Source organism: Saccopteryx leptura, chromosome 1 (genome assembly GCF_036850995.1).
Source record: "Saccopteryx leptura isolate mSacLep1 chromosome 1, mSacLep1_pri_phased_curated, whole genome shotgun sequence".
In the NCBI taxonomy this organism is placed as follows: Eukaryota; Metazoa; Chordata; class Mammalia; order Chiroptera; family Emballonuridae; genus Saccopteryx; species Saccopteryx leptura.
The window spans coordinates 181,134,228-181,160,325 of record NC_089503.1 but is presented as its reverse complement, the minus strand read 5'-3'; the positions used below and the strand labels follow the sequence as shown (position 1 = coordinate 181,160,325).

The following is a 26,098-nucleotide window of genomic DNA, read 5'->3' as shown; positions in this document are numbered from 1 at the left end:
CCAGTCAGTACTCCTGCTGCAGAGGAAAGGATGTCACTGGGGCACAGGAGTGAGAAAAACACTCAACTCTTCCATACTTACTTGTTTCCAGTGGGCACAGGACCCCTCACAGAATAGAGGCAGAATTCCTTCAAGCCCTTACTCCCAATGGTCCCAGCTTCTCCACAGAGCAACCATGAGGGTGCTAGACATTCTTCATAAAAGTCCCAATGTCTTAAGAAAGCAGCCCAGACTCCTAATCCTCTACTTCTAAGGATTAACCCCTCGTAATTCAGCCAAAAGAAAACAATGCTTTGCACAGAGATACTTACTGCAGCAGAATTTATTTAGAAACAGAACAACAACAACAAGAAGAAATAGCTTAAATGTTCAATAATAGAGAACATTAATCTGGTGTATCCACTACATTGCATATTACGCAGCCAGTTTAAAATAATATTTACCAGTGTTTCTCATAATACAGAAATGTGCTTATGATATAATGTTAAGTTCAAAATTAAGATATGCCTTTCCTTATACTCTATAAGCATATGTATGCAATTCTGCATAAACTATTAAGCTAGTAATACATTTTTTTGTTGATAGTTACACAGATGATTTTGTTTCTCTCCCTTTTCTCTGTAGTTTCTAAATTTTTCCATCGTGAGAAGCTATTACTTTTATAATGAGAAAAAAGAATCCAACCTATTCTTTTTAAAAGAAAGTTCCCAAAACATAAATTGACTTTAGGGAAACAGAAAATACAGGGATGCAAATCTGGAGAGAAAATAACTGTAGAAGTAAACAACTTTAGCCTGACCAGGCGGTGGCGCAGTGGATAGAGTGTCGGACTGGGATGCGGAAGGACCCAGGTTCGAGACCCCGGGGTTGCCAGCTTGAGTGCGGGCTCATCTGGCTTGAGCAAAAAGCTCACTAGCATGGACCCAAGGTTGCTGGCTTAAGCGGGGGAGGGGGGGTGTTGCTTGGTCTGCTGAAGGCCCGTGGTCATGGCACATATGAGAAAGCAATCAATGAACAACTATGGTGTCGCAACAAAAAACTGATGATTGATGCTTCTCATCTCTCTCCATTCCTGTCTGTCTGTCCCTATCTATCCCTCTATCTGACTCTCTCTCTGTCGCTGTAAAAAAAATTAAAACTAAATAAATAAATAAATAAAATTATAAAAAGAAAAGAAGTAAACAACTTTAAAGAAAAGTCATTATTTAATCCCAGGAACTGGGAAGACTGTCTAGGTTCATAATTTATTCATGTCTATATGATTGGACTTAAAAAGGCATTAAGGAGGTTAAACTTCTGCTAATCATAGCACTTATGAGTTTATATCAGAATGATGATTTCCCTTGGAAATATACTGGAAAGCAAGCAAGAACATAATTAGGATCACTCAACAGATGGGGAAAGGGAAGCCTGGAGAAGCTGCAGAAATGTACCAGGAAAGAACAGCACCAGGAGAGGATGGGATTCACAGCAGGGAGCTCAGCTGACCAGCCAAGCCAGAGACCACACTCAGCCTGCCAGTCTGCTGGCTGCAACCCCCCCCCCCCACACACACACACACATACACACTACCCTCTATACAGAAGTGGGGAGGGACCATGCTAATTTGAATCTGTGGCACCAGCAACAGCCCAATGCCTTCATAAATATTTGTTCAATAAAGGCATTGAAAATGATTCCGTAACCACATTTCATGGGAGAATGCTGATTTATAAGCATTTGCTGATGGTTGGTTTTGTAGAGCAGGGAAGAGATGCTATTTTGAAAGAAAGGGACACTGTTTCCATAAGGTTATGTAATTTTCATGCTGATACTGCACCAGTGTGACTGAAATAATATTTATTCTGGAGATGAGAAGGCTGAAGAGAAGTCTGTTCCAAATCCACAAGTAATCCCTCCTATCCCTGGCCATGTCTGGACAACAAAGCTATAAGAGTTAATAGGACAGGAATGCTAGAGCCCAGGAATATGTAGAATAGTTACAAGTTTGCCATACTATAATATTAGACATGCATGCAAGCCTTCAGATCAACATTAAAACAAAGGATAAAATGTCTCACCAACAGCGCACACAGCTCACACAGGTACGACCAGGGAGTGTCCAGCTTGTGTGACTGGGGAGGCTGGTCCCTACCGGCCACCTACAATACAGGCCACTCTACCAAGTCTGGGAGATGCAGCAGCTCTACCTAATACTTAGAAACAAACATGAGGAAATAACCAGAAGTGGAGACAAAGAAACGTCTCCTAAAGAACAAAAGAAATCTCCAGAAAAAGAATATGGAGACAATCAAACTACTAGATACAGAGTTCAAAACAATGATTATTAAGTTGCTCAAGGAACTTAGGGAGAACTTCAACAAAGAAGTAATAAGCACAAAAATGGACATAGAAACCAAAAAAAACAAACAAACAAACAAAAAAAAACCCAGTTAGAGATGAAGGGTACACTAACTGAAATGAATAATTTACAGGGAATCAACAGTAGAGTTCATCAAGCCGAGAATCAAATCAGCAATTTGGAACATATGGAAGCAAAAAACACCCAATCAGAACAGTAAAAAGAAAAAAGAACCTCCCAAAATGAGGATAGTTTAGGGAGCCTCCAGGGTAGCTTTGGGTGTACCAACATTTGCATCATGGGGGTGCCGGAAGAAGAGTGAGAGCAAGAAATCAAAAACCTATTTGAAAAAACAAAGACAGAAAACATTCCTAACCTGATAAAAGAAAGTTTGTGGGGCGGGGGGGGGGGGGGGAGTACCTTCTGTATGTGGAAAAGATATGGATTGCTGTGGCCACAGTGGGCGTCAGTATAGAATTTCCAAAGATCCCTGCCAACAATTCTCCTTATTCCCATCTTGGGTGTGTGACTCGCTTTGACCAACAGAACAAGGTGGAAGCACCTGGGATTCCAGAGTGTAGGTTTTATGAAGCCTCACAGTTTCTGATTTGTCCCTTTAAGATATAACCACTAGCCTGACCAGGCGGTGGTGCAGTGGATAGAGTGTTGGACTGGGAGGTGGAGGACCCAGGTTTGAGACCCCGAGGTCGCCAGCTTGAGCGTGGACTCATCTAGTTTGAGCAAAAAGCTCAACAGCTTGGACCCAAGGTCGCTGGCCTGAGCAAGGGGTTACTTGGTCTGCTGAAGGCCCGTGGTCAAGGCACATATGAGAAAGCAATCAATGAACAACTAAGGTGTCGGATCAAAAAACTAATGATTGATGCTTCTCATCTCTCTCCATTCCTGTCTGTCTGTCCCTATCTATCCCTCTATCTGACTCTCTCTCTCTCTGTCCCTGTAAAAAAGAAAAAAAGAAAGATATAACCACTATACAGGGTGGGGTAAAAGTAGGTTTACAGTTGTTAGTATGGAAAATAATACTATGATTAATAAACAGTAATAGAAGAATGAACTCTGTGTTTCACATACTCAAAAATGTAAACACACTTTTGCCCCACTGTGTATAAAGAATTTCAGGATAGTTTCCTGAATGAGGGAGACACATGCAGAGACAGTGGTCCAGCCAGCCCCCAGACATCCCAGCCACCCCAGGTAAGATGCTGGGTAAGCGACGACAATCATCTTGGATTCTCCAGTCCCAGGCAGGCCACCTCAGCCAACATGCTGTGGATCAGAAGCAAGCTCTTTCTGCCAAATGCTGCCCAGAATCATGAACAAAGAAGTTATTGTTACTTTTTCTTTTTTGTGAGAGAGAGAGAGAGGTAGGGAGAGAGATGAGAAGCATCAAATCGTAGTCGTGCTACTTTAGTTGTTTATTAATTGCTTCTCTTATGTGCCTTGACTGGGAGGCTCCAGTGAGCCAGTGACCCCATGCTCATGCCATTGACCTCTGGGCTCAAGCCAGAGATGCTGGGATCATGTTGATGCTCCCGTGCTCAAGCTGGCTAACCTGAGCTCAAGTCAGATGAGCCCGCACTCAAGCTGGCAACCTCCAGATTTCAAACCAAGGACCTCAGCATCTCAGATCAATGCTCTATCCAGTGTGCCACCACCATCCAGGCAGTGATTGTTATTTTTTAAATCACTAAGTTTTAGGATAATATATATAGCAATAAATACTTGAAATACCTGCTTAAACAGCAGATGTAAAAAAGTGCAGAACACAATTACAAATGGACCCAACAATGATGGTTCAATTTAGGATTTTTTTACTTTACAAAAGTATGAAAGTGATACCCATACAACTATTCTGTTTTTCACTGTCAGTATAGTATTCAGTAAATTGCATGAGATATTCAATACTTTGTTATCAAATAGGGGTTTTTTTTTGTTTTGTTTTTTGGTTTTTTTTTTACAGAGACAGAGAGAGTCAGAGAAAGGGATAGACAGGGACAGACAGACAGGAATGGAGAGAGATGAGAAGCATCAATCATCAGGTTTTCATTGCGACACCTTAGTTATTCACTGATTGCTTTCTCATATGTGCCTTGACCATGGGCCTTCAGCAGACCGAGTAACCCCTTGCTCAAGCCAGCAACCTTGGGTCCAAGCTGGTGAGCTTTGCTCAGACCAGATGAGCCCGTACTCAAGCTGGTGACCTCGGGGTCTCGAACCTGGGTCCTCCACATCCCATTCTGAGGCTCCATCCATTGCATCACAGCCTGGTCAGGCTCAAATAGGTTTTGTGTTAGAATCTAACACAGATTATTAGATGATTCTGTCTGACTGTAAGCTATGTAAGTGTTCTTCACCTGTTTAAGGTAGGCTAGGTGAACTATGATGTTTGGTAGGTTGTATTTATTATATGCATTTTCAATATACAATATTTTCAATCTGTGATGAGTTTTTCGGAACATAATCCCATCGTAAGTCAAGGAAAATCTGTAGTAAATTTATTCATTTGTTTAGTATAGTCTTTGTGCTTTTTGTTTGTTTTTGTCTACTTTCTGATATCATTTTATTTTAAAGTAGTATAGTTGAATAACATTTCAAGGCACCAATGAAAGAATTATTTCAGAAATAATTCCCTCATTGCAATACCTTGGAGATATTGCAGGTTTGGTTCCAGACCACTGCAATAAAGTGAGCATCACAATAAAGCAAGTCCTAATCTTGTTGGTGGAGGGTCTTGCCTTCAATTTGTAAAAAAAAAAAAAAATGTGTAACATCTGTAAAGCACCGTAAAGTAAAATGCAATAAAATTGGATGTGCCTGGATAGACTTATGTCAGCACATTTGTGAACAAAGAGACAAAACATTTCACCCTTGACGCGTAGAGGTCATCTATGTGGATAGAATAGCTTGGATAGCTCAGTGCTACCGTAGTCATAGCAATATTAAAGGGAACACACTAAAGACGACCAGAATAATCTTCTTGTCTCCAGGACATATCATTCAGAGAGCATTTAATCAGTTGTCTAAAGGTTGTTCTTGTAATTAAAATTAGTATCTTTCTTTTTCTATTTGCCAAATATGACAAAATCAAGAATCTACAACTAATTAAGAAGTATCAGCTGCCTGTACAGCCTAGGAAATATAGTCAATAATAATGCAATAACTATGCAGATGGACACTAGACCTAATGGTGTGATCACTTCCTAAGTTATATTAATGTCCAATCACTATGTTGTTCACATGCAACTAAAATAATATTGTGTGTCAACTGAAAATGAAAAATTAAATAAAATTAAAGATAAAGAATATACAACTATACTGGAAAGTTTGATTCTACTAATAAAAAAAAAGGTGGCTCTGGGTCCTAAAGGCAAATTATGACACCAATTAACCAACCAAATGCCTCAGCAAGCAGTTACAGAATTAGAACTGTAAACATGCATGTAGTGCAGAGAAGAATTCTAGGGCATGCCATCAACAGGTACCATGATGTAAATGGTGCCCCCTGAAGTTGCCCAAGACAGCAATACCATGTAGAAAACCTATGGTAGGCAAACATGAAATGTGATGTTGCCCTTGAAAGCCAGACATTCTAGCAGGAGCCAAGTGACATATGATTAACAACAGGACATACATAATATGTATAGGTACTATGGTTAATGGTGGACTAAAAAAAAACGAGCTCGAACTTGAGAAGTGGAGGCAAGAAGATATTAAGGAGTATAAAATGCACATAAGTAAAATCATCACACACGTAGAGGATGCACCTTACCTGACATGCTGATGGATGGCTTTGGTTGAGATCCCAATGGGAAGACACTATGTCAACAGACTTTTGGGCCATGTTGAGTAAATTCATCCAGCCTTGGAAAAGTGATAAGTGAAATGGTGCACTTTCTGAATAGTTAAGGCCTTCAGGAATATTTTCCACCAGGGCAATTCTTAGAAAAGATTTTGAAAAACAAACAAAAAAAATCTAGTCAAATTTGAAGCCATAGATCTTTGTACATGCATGTAGAAACATCGGAAAAAAATTCTCTTCACTCTTTTTGAATGTCTACATTTCTCATCACTTACAGTTTCCACCAAAGTCCTCTTAAACATTTTCCCTATGCTATTCCACTGTGCTTTAAGAGTTTAAGGTCTTTTTTTCTCAGGTAGCATTTATATTTCATAAAACCATGGTATATATTCCTAATGTCCAGTTTCAAACTAACCTTGAAAAAAAATTCAGAGTTTCCAACACAAGCATATCCCTCTAATAATATATATATATTTTTCCCCAATAGTAATCAACTCTTATATAAGATACTACTTCTGGAAGCTACTCAAGATATAAATTAAGTTATGCATTTCCCATTTCTAGTGCAATGTGGGGCATATATTAGAACCAGTGTATAAGCTAAAATAGTATTATTTTGTATCACTATTAGAAAATGAAAACAATGGATGTTATGACTTTTACTTAACACCTCTATTGTTTCCAAGCCTAGAGCATAAAATGGTACTTCGAAGGAAATGTTAAAGCTTGCCTGTTCAGGGTTTTATTAAAGATGGAGATAAGGAATATATAAAATGACAGTAATCATCAAGCCCTATATAAGCTACCATCAGCAATATCCTAATAAATTTTTTTTAATACTTCCTTATATATTGACAATATATTCACAGTACCTAGAGCTCTGTGGTATTGCAACTAAAGTTGTATAGTTTTTACTTCTGACTCAGCCAGGTGGCACATGATATTTTAATAAAGAAATGGACAATTTTTTCCAGTTTAAGAAAAGTGAATTCTCTTAAACTCTCAATGGGAAACTCCAATCTCTTTTTTTTTTTTTTTTCATTTTTCTGATGCTGGAAACAGGGAGAGACAGTCAGACAGACTCCCGCATGCGCCCGACCGGGATCCACCCGGCACGCCCACCATGGGGCGACGCTCTGCCCACCAGGGGGCGATGCTCTGCCCATCCTGGGCGTCGCCATGTTGCGACCAGAGCCACTCTAGCGCCTGAGGCAGAGGCCACAGAGCCATCCCCAGCGCCCGGGCCATCTTTGCTCCAACGGAGCCTCGGCTGCGGGAGGGGAAGAGAGAGACAGAGAGGAAAGCGCGGCGGAGGGGTGGAGAAGCAAATGGGCGCTTCTCCTGTGTGCCCTGGCCGGGAATCGAACCCGGCTCCTCTGCATGCTAGGCCGACGCTCTACCGCTGAGCCAACCGGCCAAGGCTCCAATCTCTTATAAAGACACCTGTAAGTACTTCTAGCACAGAGAACTGTTTGATTCACAGGTATGTGTCCTCAGTGCTGGATACATGATTAGGGCACAAGGAATACTTAAGAGAATGAATTTCAGGTTCCTACACATGAAATCTAGTGCTTCGCAAGAACTCTTTCTCTTAATGAGATTTGTTCCTTTTTGCCAGTTTTAGAAAAAAAACCAAACACTCTTAGCAAAATGTCCTTGTGTCCTCGATGACTGTCATAGCCAGAATGGGGTTTGGCATGTGACCCAGAGACCATCATAATTTTGGAGTCCAATCACCCCACCAACAACAACAATGGTTGAATTTAACATTTGTTGAGCCCTACACACTCAGAACAGGCAGCTCATTGCATGGAACACAGAAATGACTGACAACCCTCCTTAGTCCTCTGGAATTCAGAGTCTAGTGAAAAAGCCAGTCTCATACTTAATGATTCAAATAGGAGGGACTAACATATTGCTCAGGGCACAATAAGTATCCAAAGAATATCTGCTGAGTATTATTAAAATCTGAATAACTGGGAGTGAAGTCCATTAAAATTGACAAGGAACATGGGAAAGGAAGCACACTGGTGATTGGGAAAGATTATCAAAGGGAAGAAATGAAAAAACAACAACAACAAAATAAAACTATCCCAAAATCTAAGGTGAGGAGAATGCCTGTATTGTCCTGGTTGGTAGAGTGTGAAACAGATAAGAAACTTCAAAGGGATCATTAGAGAAGCAGGAAGACTAGAGAGGTCCAGGAAAATACAGTATTGAGATTGCTAAAGGGAGACAGGGTTAAAAAGGTGGCAAGAGGTTGCTTTTTTTAATCTGCTTCAAAATCTTTGAAGGCAATAGAGGTCAAAGTTGGATATTATAATTCTATCCTCATCTGAAGTCCAATTTTCTATGTTAATAGGAGCTAGACACATTCTTATACAATTTTTCTCCCTTATTGAAGCTTTAGAAGTGGGTAAGATCACCGAGAGAGGTTTTCTTTTTTTTATTTTCTTTTATTATTATTTTTATTTTTTCAAAGTTAGAAGCAGGGAGGCAGTCAGTCTCCCACATGCGCCCTACTGGGATCCACTTGGCATGTCCACCAGGGGGTGATGCTCTGCTATCTGAAGCGGTGTTGCTTTGTTGCGGCTGGAGCCTTTCTAGCACCTGAGGTGGAGGCCATGGAGCCATCCTCAGCACCTGGGCCAACTTTGCTCCAATGGAGCCTTGGCTGCCGGAGGCGAAGAGAGAGACAGAGAGAAAGGAGAGGGGGAGGGGTGGAGAAGCAGATGGGCACTTCTCCTGTGTGTCCTGGCTGAGAATCAAATCTGGGACTTCCACACACCAGGCCGACGCTCTACCGCTGAGCCAACTGGCTAGGGCAAGAGATTTTCAAGAGAAGAGAATTGAGTCAAGGCCAAGATCAGGAAACATCTAATCTCTTTTGATTGGTGGAGAAAGGGGACAGGCAGAGAAGACAGAATAAAATATTAGAAAGATTGTTAGAGAAGAACAGTGAAATTCCCTGGGAGCCAAGGAAGAACAAGTTCATTATTTGTTTTTTACTAAATATCAACTAAATTATAAATTTATACTAAAAATAAAAACAGAGGTCTTATTTTAGGGACTAAATACTTATGTTTGAGTAACGAATACCCAGGACAATGATCCTGCTCACTTTCTCCCTCTGGAATGACCTGGAAATTTTGCTCATTCTGTGACACAGTGCTTGTATCCTATACACCTCACTAGAAAAAGCCTCTAAAACTCAGCTTTGAAATGACTGGACTTCTTTCTTTGAGCTGTCATTTTATTTCCTTTAACAACCAACAGCCCACTTCCCTTCAGGGGCAGACCTAATTAGCATCCATGCAGGGCTCATTTCCATGTGAGAACAGCCCCTGCTCTATGCTTATTTCTCAAGCAAGGAAACGATTAGGCAGACTTCATTAAAATTCACATTTGGGAAAATCCCTGAAATGCCAGAACACCATCAAGGAGAGAACTCTACGCCCAGAGGTTATAGCGCTATTTCTGATGCCTAATAACCAGGGGGCTTACAGAGACACAATACAGAAAAAATCTTTCATAGTACTTTAAGATAAACTACAAATGATCTATCTGAATGATGAGTCCAAGGAGCTGATATGGAATAAATATGAGAAAAAGCATTTTACATTGTTACTAGATTTTAAAATAGAATTCCAGCTGTTTATATTCAGTATATGCATTTATGTTCCTTGGAAAACTTTCAAACCATGTGAGCTAAGAGCTGCCCCTGGGGTGCCTGATGTCCCAGACTTCCGGGCTATCCAGGGAAAGCCAACTGAGTAGAGTTCAGGATTTATTGCTGAATTTACTTGAAAAGAAGTTCTTCACTCAAACACCTTATGGATTCAAGTTGTGTCTTTCATTGACAGCATAGTGAAATTTTGAGCAACTGAAGACTCACCAACAATTATTTCTAGTACTTGTTTCCAACATAAAGACAGAAGAGACAATAGAGTCCTTAATACTAGATCTTACCTAGTAACCACACAGCCACTAAACTTTGCCCTGTCATTGCTCAGGGGTAAGTGTTGTACCATGAGAAAGAGATTATATGTAATATTTTTTTTTCCTTTCCTTCCTCTTCTATCTTGAATCTCAACAATCCTCAGGCTTTGAAACCACATTAATAAATCTCATTGCTCAACAGATTCCTTTTTGCTCACCATGGGCTGTCACATTGATGTGCACCCCACTGACACCAGCTAAATGACAAGCTGCCTGGTGGCCACTAAAGAGCCCAACAGCTTGTTCTGGGTAAATTTTCTGCCTCACTGAGACTCCTCCAGACCTTGAAAGAAAGCAGACAAATGGGAAGGACTTCTCACAGGAACACTATGGATTCCTATTTAGGAAAGTTGTCTACAGCTCACATTACTTCAATAAGCAAAGAATGATTATTGGAAAGCAGACAAAATGCCAACTAAGTGGCCCATTTGGAGCACAGTCATCATTAATCACAGTCTTGAATCAAGAAGTCTCTCCCGTTGGCCTCCAAGTGTAGCCACTTAGCACAAGGGACAATTCTGGCTGCTATACTTCAAGTGTACCATGGGCTGTCAGTATCATCTGGCAGGACAACATGCTGTTTCCAGAGGTTTAAAATAGTTTTTTCTCAATGTGCCTTTTCACAGTCTGGATATACTTTATGCTTCTTCTGAGTTGAGATACGAAATGGAGTGGAACAATAACTTTTGCGAGGAGACAAGAGTCATAGTAAGAGACTGATTAGAAGACCACTACAAGAGTTTAGGGTCTGGCTGAAAGATAATGGTGACTTAATCCTACTAATCTAATTTTTAAGACTCAAGGACACGTCTTCATATTTTAAAAAAGCATGATATGTATATATTACATGAATACATCAAACAATATGGATAATTCCCAGTATAAAAGTAAGACTCTGGTCCCTGGCTAGGTAGCTCAGTTGCTTAGAGTGCCATTCAGATATGCCAAAGTAGCAAGTTCAATCCCTGGTAAGGGTACATATAAGAATCAACCACTGAATGCATAAATAAGTGGAACAAATCAATGGGGTTTTTTTTCTCTCTCTTTCCCCTCTCTTTCTCTCTCTCAAACCAAAATATTTTAAAAATAAAATAAAAATAAAAAGGAGGACTCCACCCCCACAGTTAGCTACTGCTACTGGTTACTCTTTCCTGCAGCTAAGCTATTTCCTGCATACCCATTCATTAACTTACCTTGTTTCTATGTTTGGACCTTTCAAAACATGCAGGGTAATTTCTTTAGACATGGATTTCCTTCACTGATTCCTCTGGACCTCAGGAGAGGTTTAGTTCAAGGTCAAAAGCAGAGGCTGTTCAGAGGCTACTTTCCTGTCTCTATTATGTTAGCCAAAACCATACACTGTTGAAGAGATGTTACTGTATGTCCCCCAGTTGAAGGGATAGAGGAGTGACTCTGAGAAGCACCAAGGTATAGAGGAGAGAGTCCCATGACTAGAGAGGGTAGAAAGTCTTGTAAGTAGCCCGGGACCCGCCACCTGGCCTGCCAGGAAGATGGTCAGCTCCCAGAGGTCAGAGGTCCTGTATTACACCTGGGGAGGCTGGACCTTAGGTCCTGGGATTCCACCTTTATAGGTCCAGGAAACAGAAGGGACATTACACTGTGCTGATGGATTCTAGGTAACCAGCGAGGACACCATGCATTGCCACAGGCCTCCAGATGATCTACTGTTGGCAAAGACTCCGGGAAATTTGTACAGCCTCGGGCAGTCGGTGCTGAGACTGAATTTCTGCCAGCCAAGAAATTGACAGTGATGATCTGGAATCTGACTTAATGACATAAATGGGATTTCTTTTACACCTGAGAGTTGGGCTTGAGATTTGTTCTCATTGCACAAATGTGGCATTTAGTCTTATCATGGGCCAGACAGATACCACTATCCTGAACTACACCTCAGCCCACAAAGCTCATATTCAAGGAATTCCCCATGGTTTATATGGAAGGAACATCCTTTGGCTGCAACTGGCACATTCTGGCAGGGACCAGAAGCCTCATTCTGAAACTGTTCTGAAAACAAGAAGTAGTGGTCTGTAAACCAGTGTGATTTTGAATAACCCATTCCTATTGGCCTGCACAAATAAGTATTTGTTCCTCGTTAAGTCAAAGAGCAGAACATACAAAATTAAAATTCAACAATGTTCCCCAAACAAACAAACTCACCCACCATGCAACAAACAGAAAAGCCCAATCATATACCAAGGGGAATATAAGTTTGTTAAAACACCCACAAATTTATGCACACAGATAATTTTTTAAGATACAGACTAGAAACAGGAAGTTCACATGAAGTTTAACCCATCCCCTTAAACCCTTTACATGAATGTACACACCCACTCCCAAGTCAGGAAATGCGTTTCTCATTAATTTTTGATAAAAAAAAATTACATTAAGCTACTCAGAGGAGGAATCTGGGAGTTAAGGAATGTGGCTTCTGGGCTGAGCTGTCATGTGCTCGTTTCTCATTATCAGTTAGAGGGCAAAGTCTCAGTCAATGCCTTCTGCATTGCTGGTAAGGGAGTTCAAATGTCACTAAAAGGGAGACCCCAGGTGCTAACGGTGCATATGGTCTGAACACAGAATATTAAGCCAAATCCTCTTATGTTTTAACTATTTAGTAAACGGCAGCACCATTTAGAAATGAACAAACTTCTGGTTTGTATAACCGACCATTGTCAAGATAACACTACTGCTCAACTTAAAAAAATGAGTAATAATATCTGCATATCCACTATGAAATAATAGAAAAATATATATTGTTCACTGTCCCTGATTCCTGACACAGGGCTCCTGAAATCCTTGTAACTTCCTGTGTGGTAGGAGTATGTTTTGTTCTAATGAGGTGACCCTGATTGGGCTCCTGGATTGCTCCTACATGAGGGTTGGTCACCAGGAAGACCAAACCATGATTAGAAGCTTAGAATTTTCAGCACCCACCCCATTGTCTTGAGAAGGAAGAAGGGCTAACCACGAAGTTAATGGTCGATCGTGTCTATGTAATGAAGTCTCCATAGAAATTTCAATAGTATGGTGTTCAGAGAGCTTCCAGGTGGGTGGACACATCCAGATACCGGCAATGTGACCCAACTCAACTCTGCAGGGACAAAGGCTCTTGTATTCAGGACCCTCTCAGACCCTATGAATCACTCCATCTGGCTGCTCATGTATCCTTTTTCATGTCCTTTAATCAACCAGTAAATATAGTATTTCCTGAGTTCTGTGAGCTGCTCTAGCAAGCAAACTAATTCAAGAGGGAGTAGATAATGGGAATGTCCAATATGTAGCCAAACAGGGTAGAAATTGTGGGTAACCTGGGGACCTATTACTTGCAATTGGCATCTGAAGTAGGGGGAACAGTTTCATGGGACTGAGGTTAAAGAACCTGCAGGGTCTGAGGCTATCTCCATAGAGACAGTATCAGAACTGAGTTCAATTGTAAGACACCCAACTGGCACTGCACAAAACTGCTTGGTGTGGGAAAACCTCCACACATTCGGTGACCGGAAGTATCAAAAGTGTTTTGTATGAGTAGTAAAGGAGACACACAGGAGAGAAAGATTATTTCCTTTTTCTCTAATACACCCATACATTGAAAAATAGCAAAGATGGTGGTGATAATGATGATGATGACAGTAATAGCTGCCACTTGCTGAGTATGCCCATGTGCTAAGTACTCTGCAGACATGATCATATCTGCATACCTGGTGACACAGGTATTAGCACTCCTACTCTTAAGACGAAGTCAATGAGGTTTTCAGAAAGAGTGTAATGTAAGAGCCTCAAAGTCATAAGTTAGTAGTAGGATCAGTTTCCAGACCTTACTCTGTCTATCACCAAAATCTACCTTGCTTGACATGCCCCCCTTGGACACCTCTCTCCTGTGTGTACACAGGACTGTGCAAGGACACCGCGAAAAAGCCAGCCCTACTGCTACTGGGTAAGGATAACAATGTGAATACTGACACTAATCAACTCCAGCGAGTGGCTTCTCCTTTCTGCTATATAATAAAACACATTTATTACCTCTACCAATAATTGTCTGTAATTCACACTGAAGGATTTTTAGTCTTGAGAGGACCATGCTAACTAGCCAAATCTAGCTTCAGTTCCTCCAACAGCTGTCATCCATCCTTTAAAAGAGCATTCAGTGCTCCAGGCTGTATAATTTCTCAACTTGAACTCTTTATGGATTTTGATATCTTTTATATATTCTATTATAAAGTATAATAGTTATTAGGTATTACAGACTCAAGAACAATGAACCTCGACTTTATAAGGAACTTCTAGGAAATTCCTTATAAATATGTAAAAGTTTTAAATAACAAGCAATAAACCTTTCATTCATATTTGCATTATAATTAACTTTTTAATTTAAGGAGCATCCCAGAAGCTATAAATTTAGGCTCCTGATTTACTTTCAAATCACCTTCTAATTTATATTTGCTCTCATTACAACCAGTCTATAAAGAACTTCAATCTTGCAATTCTCTAATCTTGGAGATTTAAAAATTCATCAGACTTAATTAGAATCTGCCTGGGAGACATGAGGGTTTAGTAAAAGGAATGCTGAACTAGGTCATCGGAACTTGGTTCTAGGCCAAAGTCTGTCTCCAACTAAAGCTAGTTCTTTGAAAATGACTTCACCTAGAAAACAATGAGGGTATCAGAGATACCCTGTAAGACCCCTTCCAGAGTTCAGATTTTAAATGATAGATTTCTAAACTCAGAAAACTATTTAAACTCATTAAAATATCACTAGTTGTATATATATTTATATACAGATAGCATTAAATATAATACCAGAAATAACTTGCTGATAAAATAAAACCACAGTTAAACACAGTGTGTCCGTAAAGTCATGTGCACTTTTGACTGGTCACAGGAAAGCAACAAAAGACGATAGAAATGTGAAATCTGCACCAAATAAAAGGAAAACTCTCCCAGTTTCCATAGGATAATGTGGCAGCATGTGTGCATGCACAGATGATGATGTAACACCGTATATACAGAGGAGCAGCCCACGGCCATGCCAGTCGAGATGTGGATGGTACAGAGGAAAGTTCAGTGTGTTCTGTGGCTCACTAAATTCGAATCCGTGACCAAAGTGCAACGTGAATATTGGCGCATTTATAACAAAGCGCCACCATATAGGAATAACATTACTCAGTGGGATAAGCAGTTGAAGGAAACCGGCAGTTTGGTGGAGAAACCCCGTTCTGGTAGGCTATCAGTCAGTGACGAGTCTGTAGAGGCTATATGGGATAGCTACGTAAGGAGCCCTAAAATATCTGTGTGTGAGCCCACATCGAACTGCACTGAATAGGAATGAAACTGGGAGAGTTTTCCTTTTATTTGGTGCAGATTTCACATTTCTATCATCTTTTGTTGCTTTCCTGTGACCGGTTGTAAAGCCAGCAGGCAGGGCTACCATCACTACAGCCCAGCCCATGCAGGTTCACATTGGATTTGGACAGTCGGTAAAGAAACAATGGAGCCAAAAACTGGTGGGCCATAGTCTTTAATCCTAGCTTGCACCTGGCGGGCAAGTAAAAACACACACTGGGCTCCAAAACCCACTAACATTCAGTGCTCACAAAGCCACTGACTTATCCGAGTTTCCTAGAATCAAAGGTTTCTAGCTTACCAGCCTTATTCTCCTCAGTTCCCCATCTCCTTCCTTATCCCAGATACAAACTCTTCACAAACTGGCATCTCACTCAGCACTCCGCCATCTTGGCTGCTTCTCCTGGCCACATGGCCTCTTTCCGCTGCTCTCTGCTCTGCTCCCTCTGCTCTCTCATGCTAATCATCCCGGGAACCAAGAGAGCAAACTCTCGTTCTGCCCCCATTTTATATTGTAGCTTCACAACCTCTAATCCAATATACAAAATAGGGAAGTCTCTAATACAAAGTCACTTCTCTGAGGCATGATTGGATTGTGCCACCCCACATCAAAAAGGGTAAGAAAGGCTTAATCCCAAAACCAAGCCCCAGGCTACAAGGATTCTGAACACACATTAATATCACCTGGGCAACGGCCTCACATGGGCAGCGCCATTTTTAACAAAGTGAGCATAATACATTTTATCTGCCCAACACCGGTCAAAAGTGCACCATGACTTTACGGACACACTGTATAAGCAATATGCTCTCAGTTTCAATAGTAAAATGATTTTAAAAAAGAAGACCATGAAATTCTAAACATCTTAATGTTTTCAAACTCTTACTACCAGGAGTCACTTATGCAATTAGTAATTTTTAAGTATTTAAAACCTTTTAATACACTCCTTAATCTTTATCCCATAAGAAAACAGTAATAGCTTAATCATTCAAGTTTAGAAAAATAAGAGTGATTCTCTTCCTCTGTTGTTTAACCATTCTCAAAACCCAAACATGCCATAAAACCTCTTCTACATTTTATTAATTTGTTTTTTTTCTTTGAGGTGGGAGGGTGAGAAAGAGGAAGGGAAGGAGAAGACTGAAAGAAAGGGTAAGGATAAAATGACAGCCTAAGGCACAAATAGCAAAAGGAAAGAAACTTACTAGCAATCAAGGGAAATGCTGACATTTCCCCTAGAGGGGAAAATGACAATTAGCAAATGGAAAAGTGCACAGAGAGAAAGGGCATGCTTAAGCAGCAGAGACTATAGAGACTATGTAGACCATTTTTCTATAATTCAAACTTTATTACAGGATATACCTCCTCCCCTAATGTTATTCCCCCTCTGATTCTCTAATTGGAATTTGTAAAGCCAGGAGCTAAGGCCAGGGCCACCATCACAGCAGCCTTTTGGCCTATGCAGGTTCGCATAGGATTTGGACAGTCGGTAAAGAAACAACGGAGCCAAAAACTGGTGGACCATAGTCTTTAATCCTAGCTTGCACCCGGCGGGCAAGTAAAAACACACACTGGGCTCCAAAACCCACTCACATTCAGTGCTCACAAAGCCACTGACTTATCCAAGTTTCCTAGAATCAAATGTTTCTAGCTCACCAGCCTTATTCTCCTCAGTTCCCCATCTCCTTCCTTATCCCAGATACAAACTCTGCACAAACTGGCATCTCACTCAGCACTCCGCCATCTTGGCTGCTTTTCCTGGCCTCCTCCATGTGGCCTCCTTCCACTGCTGGCTCTACTCTCTCTGGTCTCTCATGCTAACCTCAGGAACCAAGAGCGCAAGCTCCCGTTCTGCCCCTATTTTATAGTGTAGCTTCACAACCTTTAATCCAATATACAAAATAGGGAAGTCCCTAATACAAAGTCACTTCTCTGAGGCATGATTGGATTGTACCGCCCCACATCAAAAAGGGTGGGCAAGGCTTAATCCCAAAACCAGGCCCCAGGCTACAAAGATCCTGCCTGCCCAGAAACACACATTAATATCACCTGGGCGACTGCCTCACGTGGGCAGCACCTCTTTAACAAAGTGAGCATAATATATTTTATCTGCCCAACAATGAATTCAACCACTCATTTCTCTGATCAAGTTCAAGGATGAAAACTTCCAAGGCTTTGTTCAACATGGATATTTTGAGCACTCTTATCTTAGTGGAATAAATAATTTATTGTTTTTTTTTTATTATTCTTAGAGAATGAAAGAATATTTTACCTGGAGAAGGTCATAGAGAATGATCTTATCTGATAAAAGGCAAATATATCATGTAAAGTTTGTATCAGAATTGTATATGCAACAGTTCTTTTAGAGGCTACACTTAAATGCCAAAGCTTCCTTTGTTATAGGATTGGGTGTTTTCACAAGTCACTTCTAAACTGTTCTTGTGTGACTGGGACATAAGTCAGCAAGACCAATTATAACAGGATGCTATCAAGTGTTAGAGACTCCAATGCTGGCAGAATGACAACCTGGTCTCATGTTCCCCAAACTCACATGTTGTGAACATGTTTGACACCTGCTTTACTCTCTTTCTTCTACAAGGGGTGGACAGACATATGTGACTCTTGGTTGCTAGATACCTTCCCAGAGAGACCAATGAGATTCTTTCTCTTCTCATCCAGCATACTTAATAGAACCAAATTTTCCTGAATTTAGTAGGTAGTAACACTGCCTTTAAAAAAAAACTGTCACACCAAACTGATCCACGGTCTTTTCTGTGAAACTACTAGGGCCATATGTATTTATGGTATATTTACTGTAAACAAAATATCCTATAACTAAATACATTCTTATCTCTACAGTGAACATATGAATATTCATATTAAGCAAGATAAAGAATCTAAGTAGCCAACTAGTAGCTTAGGTAAGATCTTGCCAACACAACTTAGAAAGGAAGCTTTTATTTTGGTGTTTAGAATTCTTTTTAAATTTTTAGAATTGCAGATAATGGATTGTAGCCCTATACAATTATGCTTCCCTGGTAAGGAAGAGAGGGGGATAAAAAACCCCTCTAGCATTTAAAAGCAGCATATCCATTAAAGTACAATGGTTAACATGTTCAAACATCTAAAGGCTTAATTAAAAAACCAATTGCTGCATCTCACTTGCAGTTTCTGATTCAGAAGTTCTGGAGTGAGGCCAGAAAATTTTCATTTCTATCCAGTTGCTGAAGCTTTATTTTGTTCCTTGGGCCTTTTCTGGGTGATGCTGATGCTTCTGGTTCAAGACTATACTTTGAGAAGCATTGGTTGAGAGCATGAGTCTTACATTGATGTATGGGGTTCAAGGTTACCATTTCTTTACTGTTGTATTTTCAGGCAAACTACATGATTACTGCAAGAAATCCACTCATAATCTTATTGAGGATTTCTTTTATGTGACCAGTTACTTTTTTTGTTGTCATTGCTTTCAAGACTCAGTCTCTGTCTTTGGCTTTCAATAGTTGGAGGAAATGTATCCTGGCCAGTTTCTGAGCCTATCCTACATTAAACATCTTCTAATTTGTATATCCATATCTTCCTTCAAATTTAGGATGTTTTCAGCCATCATTTTTCCAACTAAACTCCTGCTCCTTTCTCTCTCTCTCTCTTCCCCTTCTGAGACTCCCATAATGCACATATTGGTCCACTTTAATGTCCTATAGTTCTTTAGGTTCCATTTACTTTTTTTCTTTTTTTTTGCTACTCAGACTCTCCATAATTTCAAATAATCTGTCTTCAAGTTTCCTGATTTTTCTTCTGTTTAAAGTCTTTGTTTAGTAAGTCTAAGTGTTTCTTCAGGGATGGTTTCTGAAGATTTGTTTTGATCCTTTGAATTGACCATGTTGTTTTGTTTCTTTGTATGCCTTGTGATATTTTGCTGAAAATTAAACATTTGAAAAAGACAACCACCTCTCCTAATCTTTGCAGACTGGCTCCAGGCAGGGAAGACATTCACTAATCAGTCCAGTGTAAAGACAACATTTTATCAGGCCTTTTATGGACATGCATCTTCCTTGGCCCTATGTGTATGCTCTTCTGATTCCTCTGTACACATGACTGGATTCTTAAGGCACATGGGCCTGGATTTGAATCCTGTTTCAGTCCCTTTCCATCAGGGTTTTTTTTTGTGGTTTTTTTTGACAGAGACAGAAAGAGAGTCAGTTAGAAGGATAGATAGGGACAGACAGGAAGGGAGAGAGATGAGAAGCATCAATCGTCAGTTTTTTGTTGGGACTCCTTAGTTGTTCATTGATTTCTTTCTCATTTGTGCCTTGACCATGGGGCTACAGCAGACCAAGTAACCCCTTGCTCAAGCCAGCGACCTTGGGTCCAAGCTGGTGAGCTTTGCTCAAACCAGATGAGCCTGTGCTCAAGCTGGTGACCTCAAGGTCTTGAACATGGGTCCTCCGCATTCCAGTCCGACATTCTATCCACTGCGCCACCACCTGGTCAAGCCTCCATCAGAGTTGTTTTGGTAAGTTACTATGCCTATTTTCTTATGTGTAAAAGAAAAAGGAGTCAGTTTTCATACTATTGTTGTAAGAGGTAAATGACATAATGGACACAAAGTGCTTAGCACAGCATCTAACACATAGTAATTGGACAATAAATACCAGTTATCATAATTATTTGATTATTAAATGACTCACTGTATTTTAAGCACTTAACACACTTAAAAATCAATGCCTGTTTTGGGAGCACCAAATCCCAAAGACACCATTTTGTTATCAATATAGTTTGTAACAGAGACATTCAACAGTGGGGATGGCTCAGGAACCAATGTGTGTTGTCACTGGAGATGACCAAACAGACATTCCTGGCTTTCTGTCAAGACTGGGGACAAAGGTCTCTTATACTGGGAAGATGTTAGATGAGATGACTTTTTAGCTTTTTCTCAAATTTAGCATTTCTTGTTCTATGACATATTTATCTCTGCCTATAAATACTATTATTATTAACATTCAAACTTCTATTTTTTTATAAAGAATCTATAACTGGAAAATATTCAAGAACATATCCGATGTTTTCTTCTACTTCTCTTATTCTGACAATTATGAAGAAAAGCTCAAACTGAAGTCAGCTACCTCATCTCAAAATGAACCATGGTTTTCTTGGACAATTTTTATGTTTTATTCATTTATTAATCTTGTGAAGCAAGAACCATGTTCTTTGTTAGCTCTGCTTCTGGTGAGATTCTGAACTAGGTCAGAGGTAGTTTAAAAAAATAGTCCTATAGCTAAGATTCTCATTAAAAACATACACACAAAAAAAACTTGGCTGTGTTTCATGTTCAAAATGAATTCCCATCTCTATTCTGGGGCAATCTTGAGATGATTCTGAGAAAAACACCATCACAAATCCCAGCCAAGGCAATGCACCATGGAGGAGAATGTGGATTGAGAGCCTGACCACCTGGCTATTACACCATCCCTTATGATGGAGAACCAATGGCAAATCACTTCCCAGTGTTTCTCAATGCCTCTGAATAAGGATCGTTAGTGGGAATGAGGTCTGGGCACCTGGTCAAGAAAATATTTAAATGCTTGCTTTCACTGGTATTATCTATCTACAGCTTGAAGTGGGGAGGTTGAAATGGGATGTCAGAATATTCTTAAAAAGTGGCTTGACTTGAAAGAAGAAAAACATCAAAGGGGATATCACAGCGACACTAAGTAGGACAAAAGGATATGCCTTAGGCTGTAAAAGAAAATGAGAGCAAAGAAGCGGCAGTGACCAACACACTGGGTCTCCACACACTCCTTTCCCAGATGGGCAAGGGGTCAGGGTATGAGCCACAGGGGACATGTGCTACTATGAGGTGGGACCTGGAGTGCCGTGTGGTCCTCTGGGGGAGAAGCAGTTTGCTTTTGTCAGACTCCTCTGCTGTCACACCTGCCAAGTGCTACCAGTGGGCACTGCTAGGACCTGGACACTTTGGGCCAGTTTCTAAATGAGTGAGCTGAAGAACAGAGAGAAAGAGAGCCCCACTACCAGATGGCCCATCTGCTTTGCGAGGCAAGAGTCTTTTATCATTTTCATTTACCTGGACCTACTTTTGTGCACTGTGACTCCTCACGTGAGACTGGGAGATGCCTCCCATAGGGAAATGTGATATGGTGAAGAAAAAAGAGTTGATTTTTTTTTTAACAGTGGGAATTTGGGTTTTAATTAGAGAATAGAAAAAAGGTCTCTGAACCAAGGCGGGGGGCATCAGGGGCTTTGGAGAAACCCACCTGGGACACAGGAGTTTCCAGCCTTAACTTGAAGTTACCAGGTTTTTTAATATCACACCAGTAAACTTAAATTAACATCTTCAAGATAATACTGAATTGCCCACTTTTAAATGTATCTTTTTTTTTTAATTTTTTTAAATTTAATTTATTCATTTTAGAGAGGAGAGAGAGACATGGGGGAAGAGCTGGAAGCATCAACTCCCATATGTGCCTTGACCAGGCAAGCCCAGGGTTTCGAACTAGCGACCTCAGCATTTCCAGGTCGACGCTTTATCCACTGCAACACCACAGGTGAGGCATGAATTGCCCACTTTTTATTTTATCAACCGAAAGAATCCTACAACTTCCACATCTTATTATTTTAACACCCCCCCCCCCATGAAAAACAAGATGATCCCAGGAAAAAAATAGTTTCTTTCAAGAAAGATCAGCTGACCTTCAGATGATATATAATTCAAAATACATATAATCACTATAAATATACATTGATACAAATAAATACACTTTCATATGGGTGTGTATATATGAATATGTATATATGTGCATATATAAACATGTATGCATACTCATTGATATGTATGCTTATGTTTGTAAAAAATGTAAGTACAAAACATTTAATATACCATTTATTTATGGTGTTCCATTGTAAGTGTTCATTTTTTTTAATTTTAAGTGGGTCAATTGGGGGTTTATGTTGTACAGTGCAACAAGAAGTAAGGGTCTAAAGCCCAACCTGGGAACATGTTTCTGAGCACATGTAAAACACCTTCTTCTACACAGGCCTACTGATGAATACAGAAGCATTACGGTTACTTGATGTGAAGAAAGTGGTGGAGGCAGCTGGACCCCACTGGTGGAAACCGCAGAAATGAAGGTGCCAACAAGCATGCTCTACTTCCAAGAACCCCTCATACTAACATCTGAAGAGTCATCGCCCAATCAAGCATCTGACAGGGAAGCGTCAACAGACGACAGTTTGGTCATAGACAGGCGCTGGCTCTGAACCTAAAGCCAGTCATTAACTAGGCTGGGAGAGAAGACTGAGGATTGCAGACAGAGGCAGGATAATATCAAGAGGCAGAAGCCAAAGTACTAGAAGACAAAAATGCACATTCTTGGTACCAAACTATAGGGACTTGGTGATCATTTTAAGACAGGCCATGAAGCAGAAATTATTGTCCCTGGTGGCCCATTAAAATCACCTGGGGAGCTTAAAATAAAATACCAGGGATTTAATCGCTGTGGGGTGGAGTCTTGGTAGCAGAATTTTTTTTGAAGCTCTCCAGATGATCCTAGTGTGTAACTTACTTGAGAACCACTGCTTAAAAGGCAGACAGAGGCAGCTTCTGATGAGTATCTCTCATCAGAGATACTCAAACTGATTAACTGATTTATTTGCCGTCTACATGGTATGTGACAGATACTGTGCAATCAATCATTACGGGGTTCTTTTTTTTTTTTTTTTTTTTTGTATTTTTCTGAAGCTGGAAACGGGGATAGACAGTCAGACTCCCGTATGCGCCCGACTGGATCCACCCGGCACGCCCACCAGGGGGTGATGCTCTGCCCCTCCGGGGCGTCGCTCTGTCACGACCAGAGCCACTCTAGCGCCTGGGGCAGAGGCCAAGGAGCCATCCCCAGCGCCCGGGCCATCTTTGCTCCAATGGAGCCTCACTGCGGGAGGGGAAGAGAGAGACAGAGAGGAAGGAGAGGGGGAGGGGTGGAGAAGCAGATGGGTGCCTCTCCTGTGTGCCCTGGCCGGGAATCGAACCTGGGACTTCTGCATGCCAGGCCGATGCTCTACCACTGAGCCAACTGGCCAGGGCTCGGGGTTCTTTTTTTTGGCTATAAATTTTTACTGTGGTTAGCAGGCAGAGAGCCACTCTGCTCATCAATGAGATGGCCTGCGCCATATAAAGTGACATTCTGGAGCCACAGAACACAGACATTATCATGACAAATGCCAATGTCATAAAGATCCCACAAACCACTTAGAAGACCAGCAGGGAACCCGGATTGGAAATTGTCAACACTTACGCTAGCAGGGGGAGAGGCACAGTGAAAGCTAGCCAACAGCGGAGTGGCCACCGCTTGGATAGTGTGCTGGGCACTGCCACACATTCTTTACATCGTGGACATGTTGGGTCATTTCATATTGCCATTCTGTCCTACTTCTATTCCTCAAACACACTTGGCAGGTTCCCTCCCTCTCCTTCCTCCCAGAGCCATCTTTCCCACATATCTATCACCTTCAAGTCTCTCACCAGCCTTTACCCATGCTGTGAGGACTGAGTGAAGATGCCACCAGCCTCTCCCTCTGTTGCCCTATTGCTTTCATGCCACTGTGTTCTCTTCTATCCATAGCATTTGTTACTTTCTAATATCTATCATCTATCTATGTATCTATCATCTATGTATTTATCTATATATGTATGTATGTATGTATCTAATATCTATCTATCTATCTATCTATCTATCTATCTATCTATCTATCTATCTAATAGTTTGCTGTCTATTTTCCTTCTAGAATATAAGTTCCACAAGTTCAGGAATCAACTTCAATCTTTCCTCACTCTCTCCAGTGAACAACGCCTAACCATGCTTGACACTTAGTAGGTACTCAAAAAATAGTTGTTGAACAAAGAAAAGTTTTGATAATACTATAATAAGTTATTACTGCCATTATTGTTGTTCTGATAACAAAATTTATTATTATTATTTATTTTTTTTTTTACAGGGAAAGAGAGAGAAAGAGTCAGAGAGAGGGATAGATAGGAACAGACAGACAGGAACAGAGAGAAATGAGAAGCATCAATCATCAGGTTTTTGTTGTGACACCTTAGTTGTTCATTGATTGCTTTCTCATATGTGCCTTGACCACGGGCCTTCAGCAGACCAAGTAACCCCTTGCTGGAGCCAGTGACCTTGAGTCCAAGCTGGTGAGCTTTTGCTCAAACAAGATGAGCCTGCACTCAAGCTGGTGACCTCGGGGTCTCAAACCTGGGTCCTTCCGCATCTCAGTCCAATGCTCTATCCACTGCGCCACCGCCTGGTCAGGCAATTTATTATTTTTTTGTTAAATAAGCTAAAAAAAACTAAAAAGAAATGCTTTCTTCTTTAATAAAAAAACAAATAAAAGAAAAAAAACTATAAAGAGGAAGAAGAGGAAAAAACCAAAACCCTAGTTGGCTGTTAATGACATTGGTATTATCACAAAATTTTACAAGGTTTTTTACTTCATGAAATATAAATAAAGGCCATATATGTGGCTTACAAAGCTGAGGCTGGTCGATTGATGTCTTCAGTTATCTTCATCGCCCTCCCTTTAATTATTTAGCATTCTTTTGTAGTTTCCAAAGATGGCACCTGACATTCACCTTGTTCAATTCATCCATAAGAATTTTTGTGTGTGTGTGTGACAGAGACAGAGAGAGAGAGAGAGAGGGACAGATAGGGACAGACAGACAGGAAAGGAGAGAGATGGAAGCATCAATTCTTTGTTGCAACTCCTTAGTTGTTCAGTGGGATCTGACAGCCCAAGGCTAATGGCATCTTTAACAGGAACCCACCCCCCATTTGCCACAGCAGTGTGAGCAGGGCATTCTGCTGAGTCCCATGCCTTCCTGATCCTCCCCAAGAGTTACCTGGCTGATGAAGGGAACACGCAGATCATCCCAGTCCCTTTGCTGACATTACCTTGAGGCTTTCTCCAATTCCCCCAGGTATGCTGGTGCTGCTGGCCTCTTTCAGAATTCTGCAAACGAGCCTAAACTCTAAAATCCTTACTCAACAGGAAAGCGCATTAAGACATGTTGTTTTGCTCCCAGTGTAACAATAAGAAAAATAATTTACAATTTTACAAGGTTTCCACCCTTCATGCACTGAAGTATTTTAATGGACTTTGCACAGAGGGTCAGAGGCTTCCCAAATGGTCAGAGCAGATTATGGCAGGCGAGGAAGAAGCAGAAATGCGACAGAAGACTTGAATAAAAAAGAAGTCAAGAGAAAAAATCAGCGTGATAAACCAACTCTGGACTACAAGAACAGCTCTCAAAAACCAAGGAGCAAAGAAGAAGCCACAGCAAATCTGGTAGGGAGCACCTGAATCTCCCCTGCTTACAGGAACAGGGGGGGGGAGTGAGGCTGAGAGCCCAGAGGGGATCTCACCCCAGGGAAAAGAGCAGAAAATACTGCTCACAGCCACTTGCCTGGCAACCAGGGAGCGAGGTGTGTTGAAAAGACCAGCGTATCTCCCAAGTGGAAAGGAAAGAGAGAGGGACAGACTGTGAGGGGCTAAGCAATGCAGGAGACGATCT

General features: G+C 40.9%; 1 protein-coding gene across 3 annotated transcripts in view; it reads right to left on the bottom strand.

The window, feature by feature from the left end:
- The window catches only part of PLD5 (phospholipase D family member 5), a 264,686-nt gene that overhangs the window by 103,724 nt on the left and 134,864 nt on the right, over positions 1-26,098 (bottom strand). For all 3 annotated transcript variants that reach the window (XM_066382203.1, XM_066382210.1, XM_066382219.1), the window contains exon 3: positions 6,129-6,297. In XM_066382203.1, the coding sequence (XP_066238300.1) occupies positions 6,129-6,297 (169 nt within the window). The remainder of the gene's footprint in view (positions 1-6,128; positions 6,298-26,098) is intronic.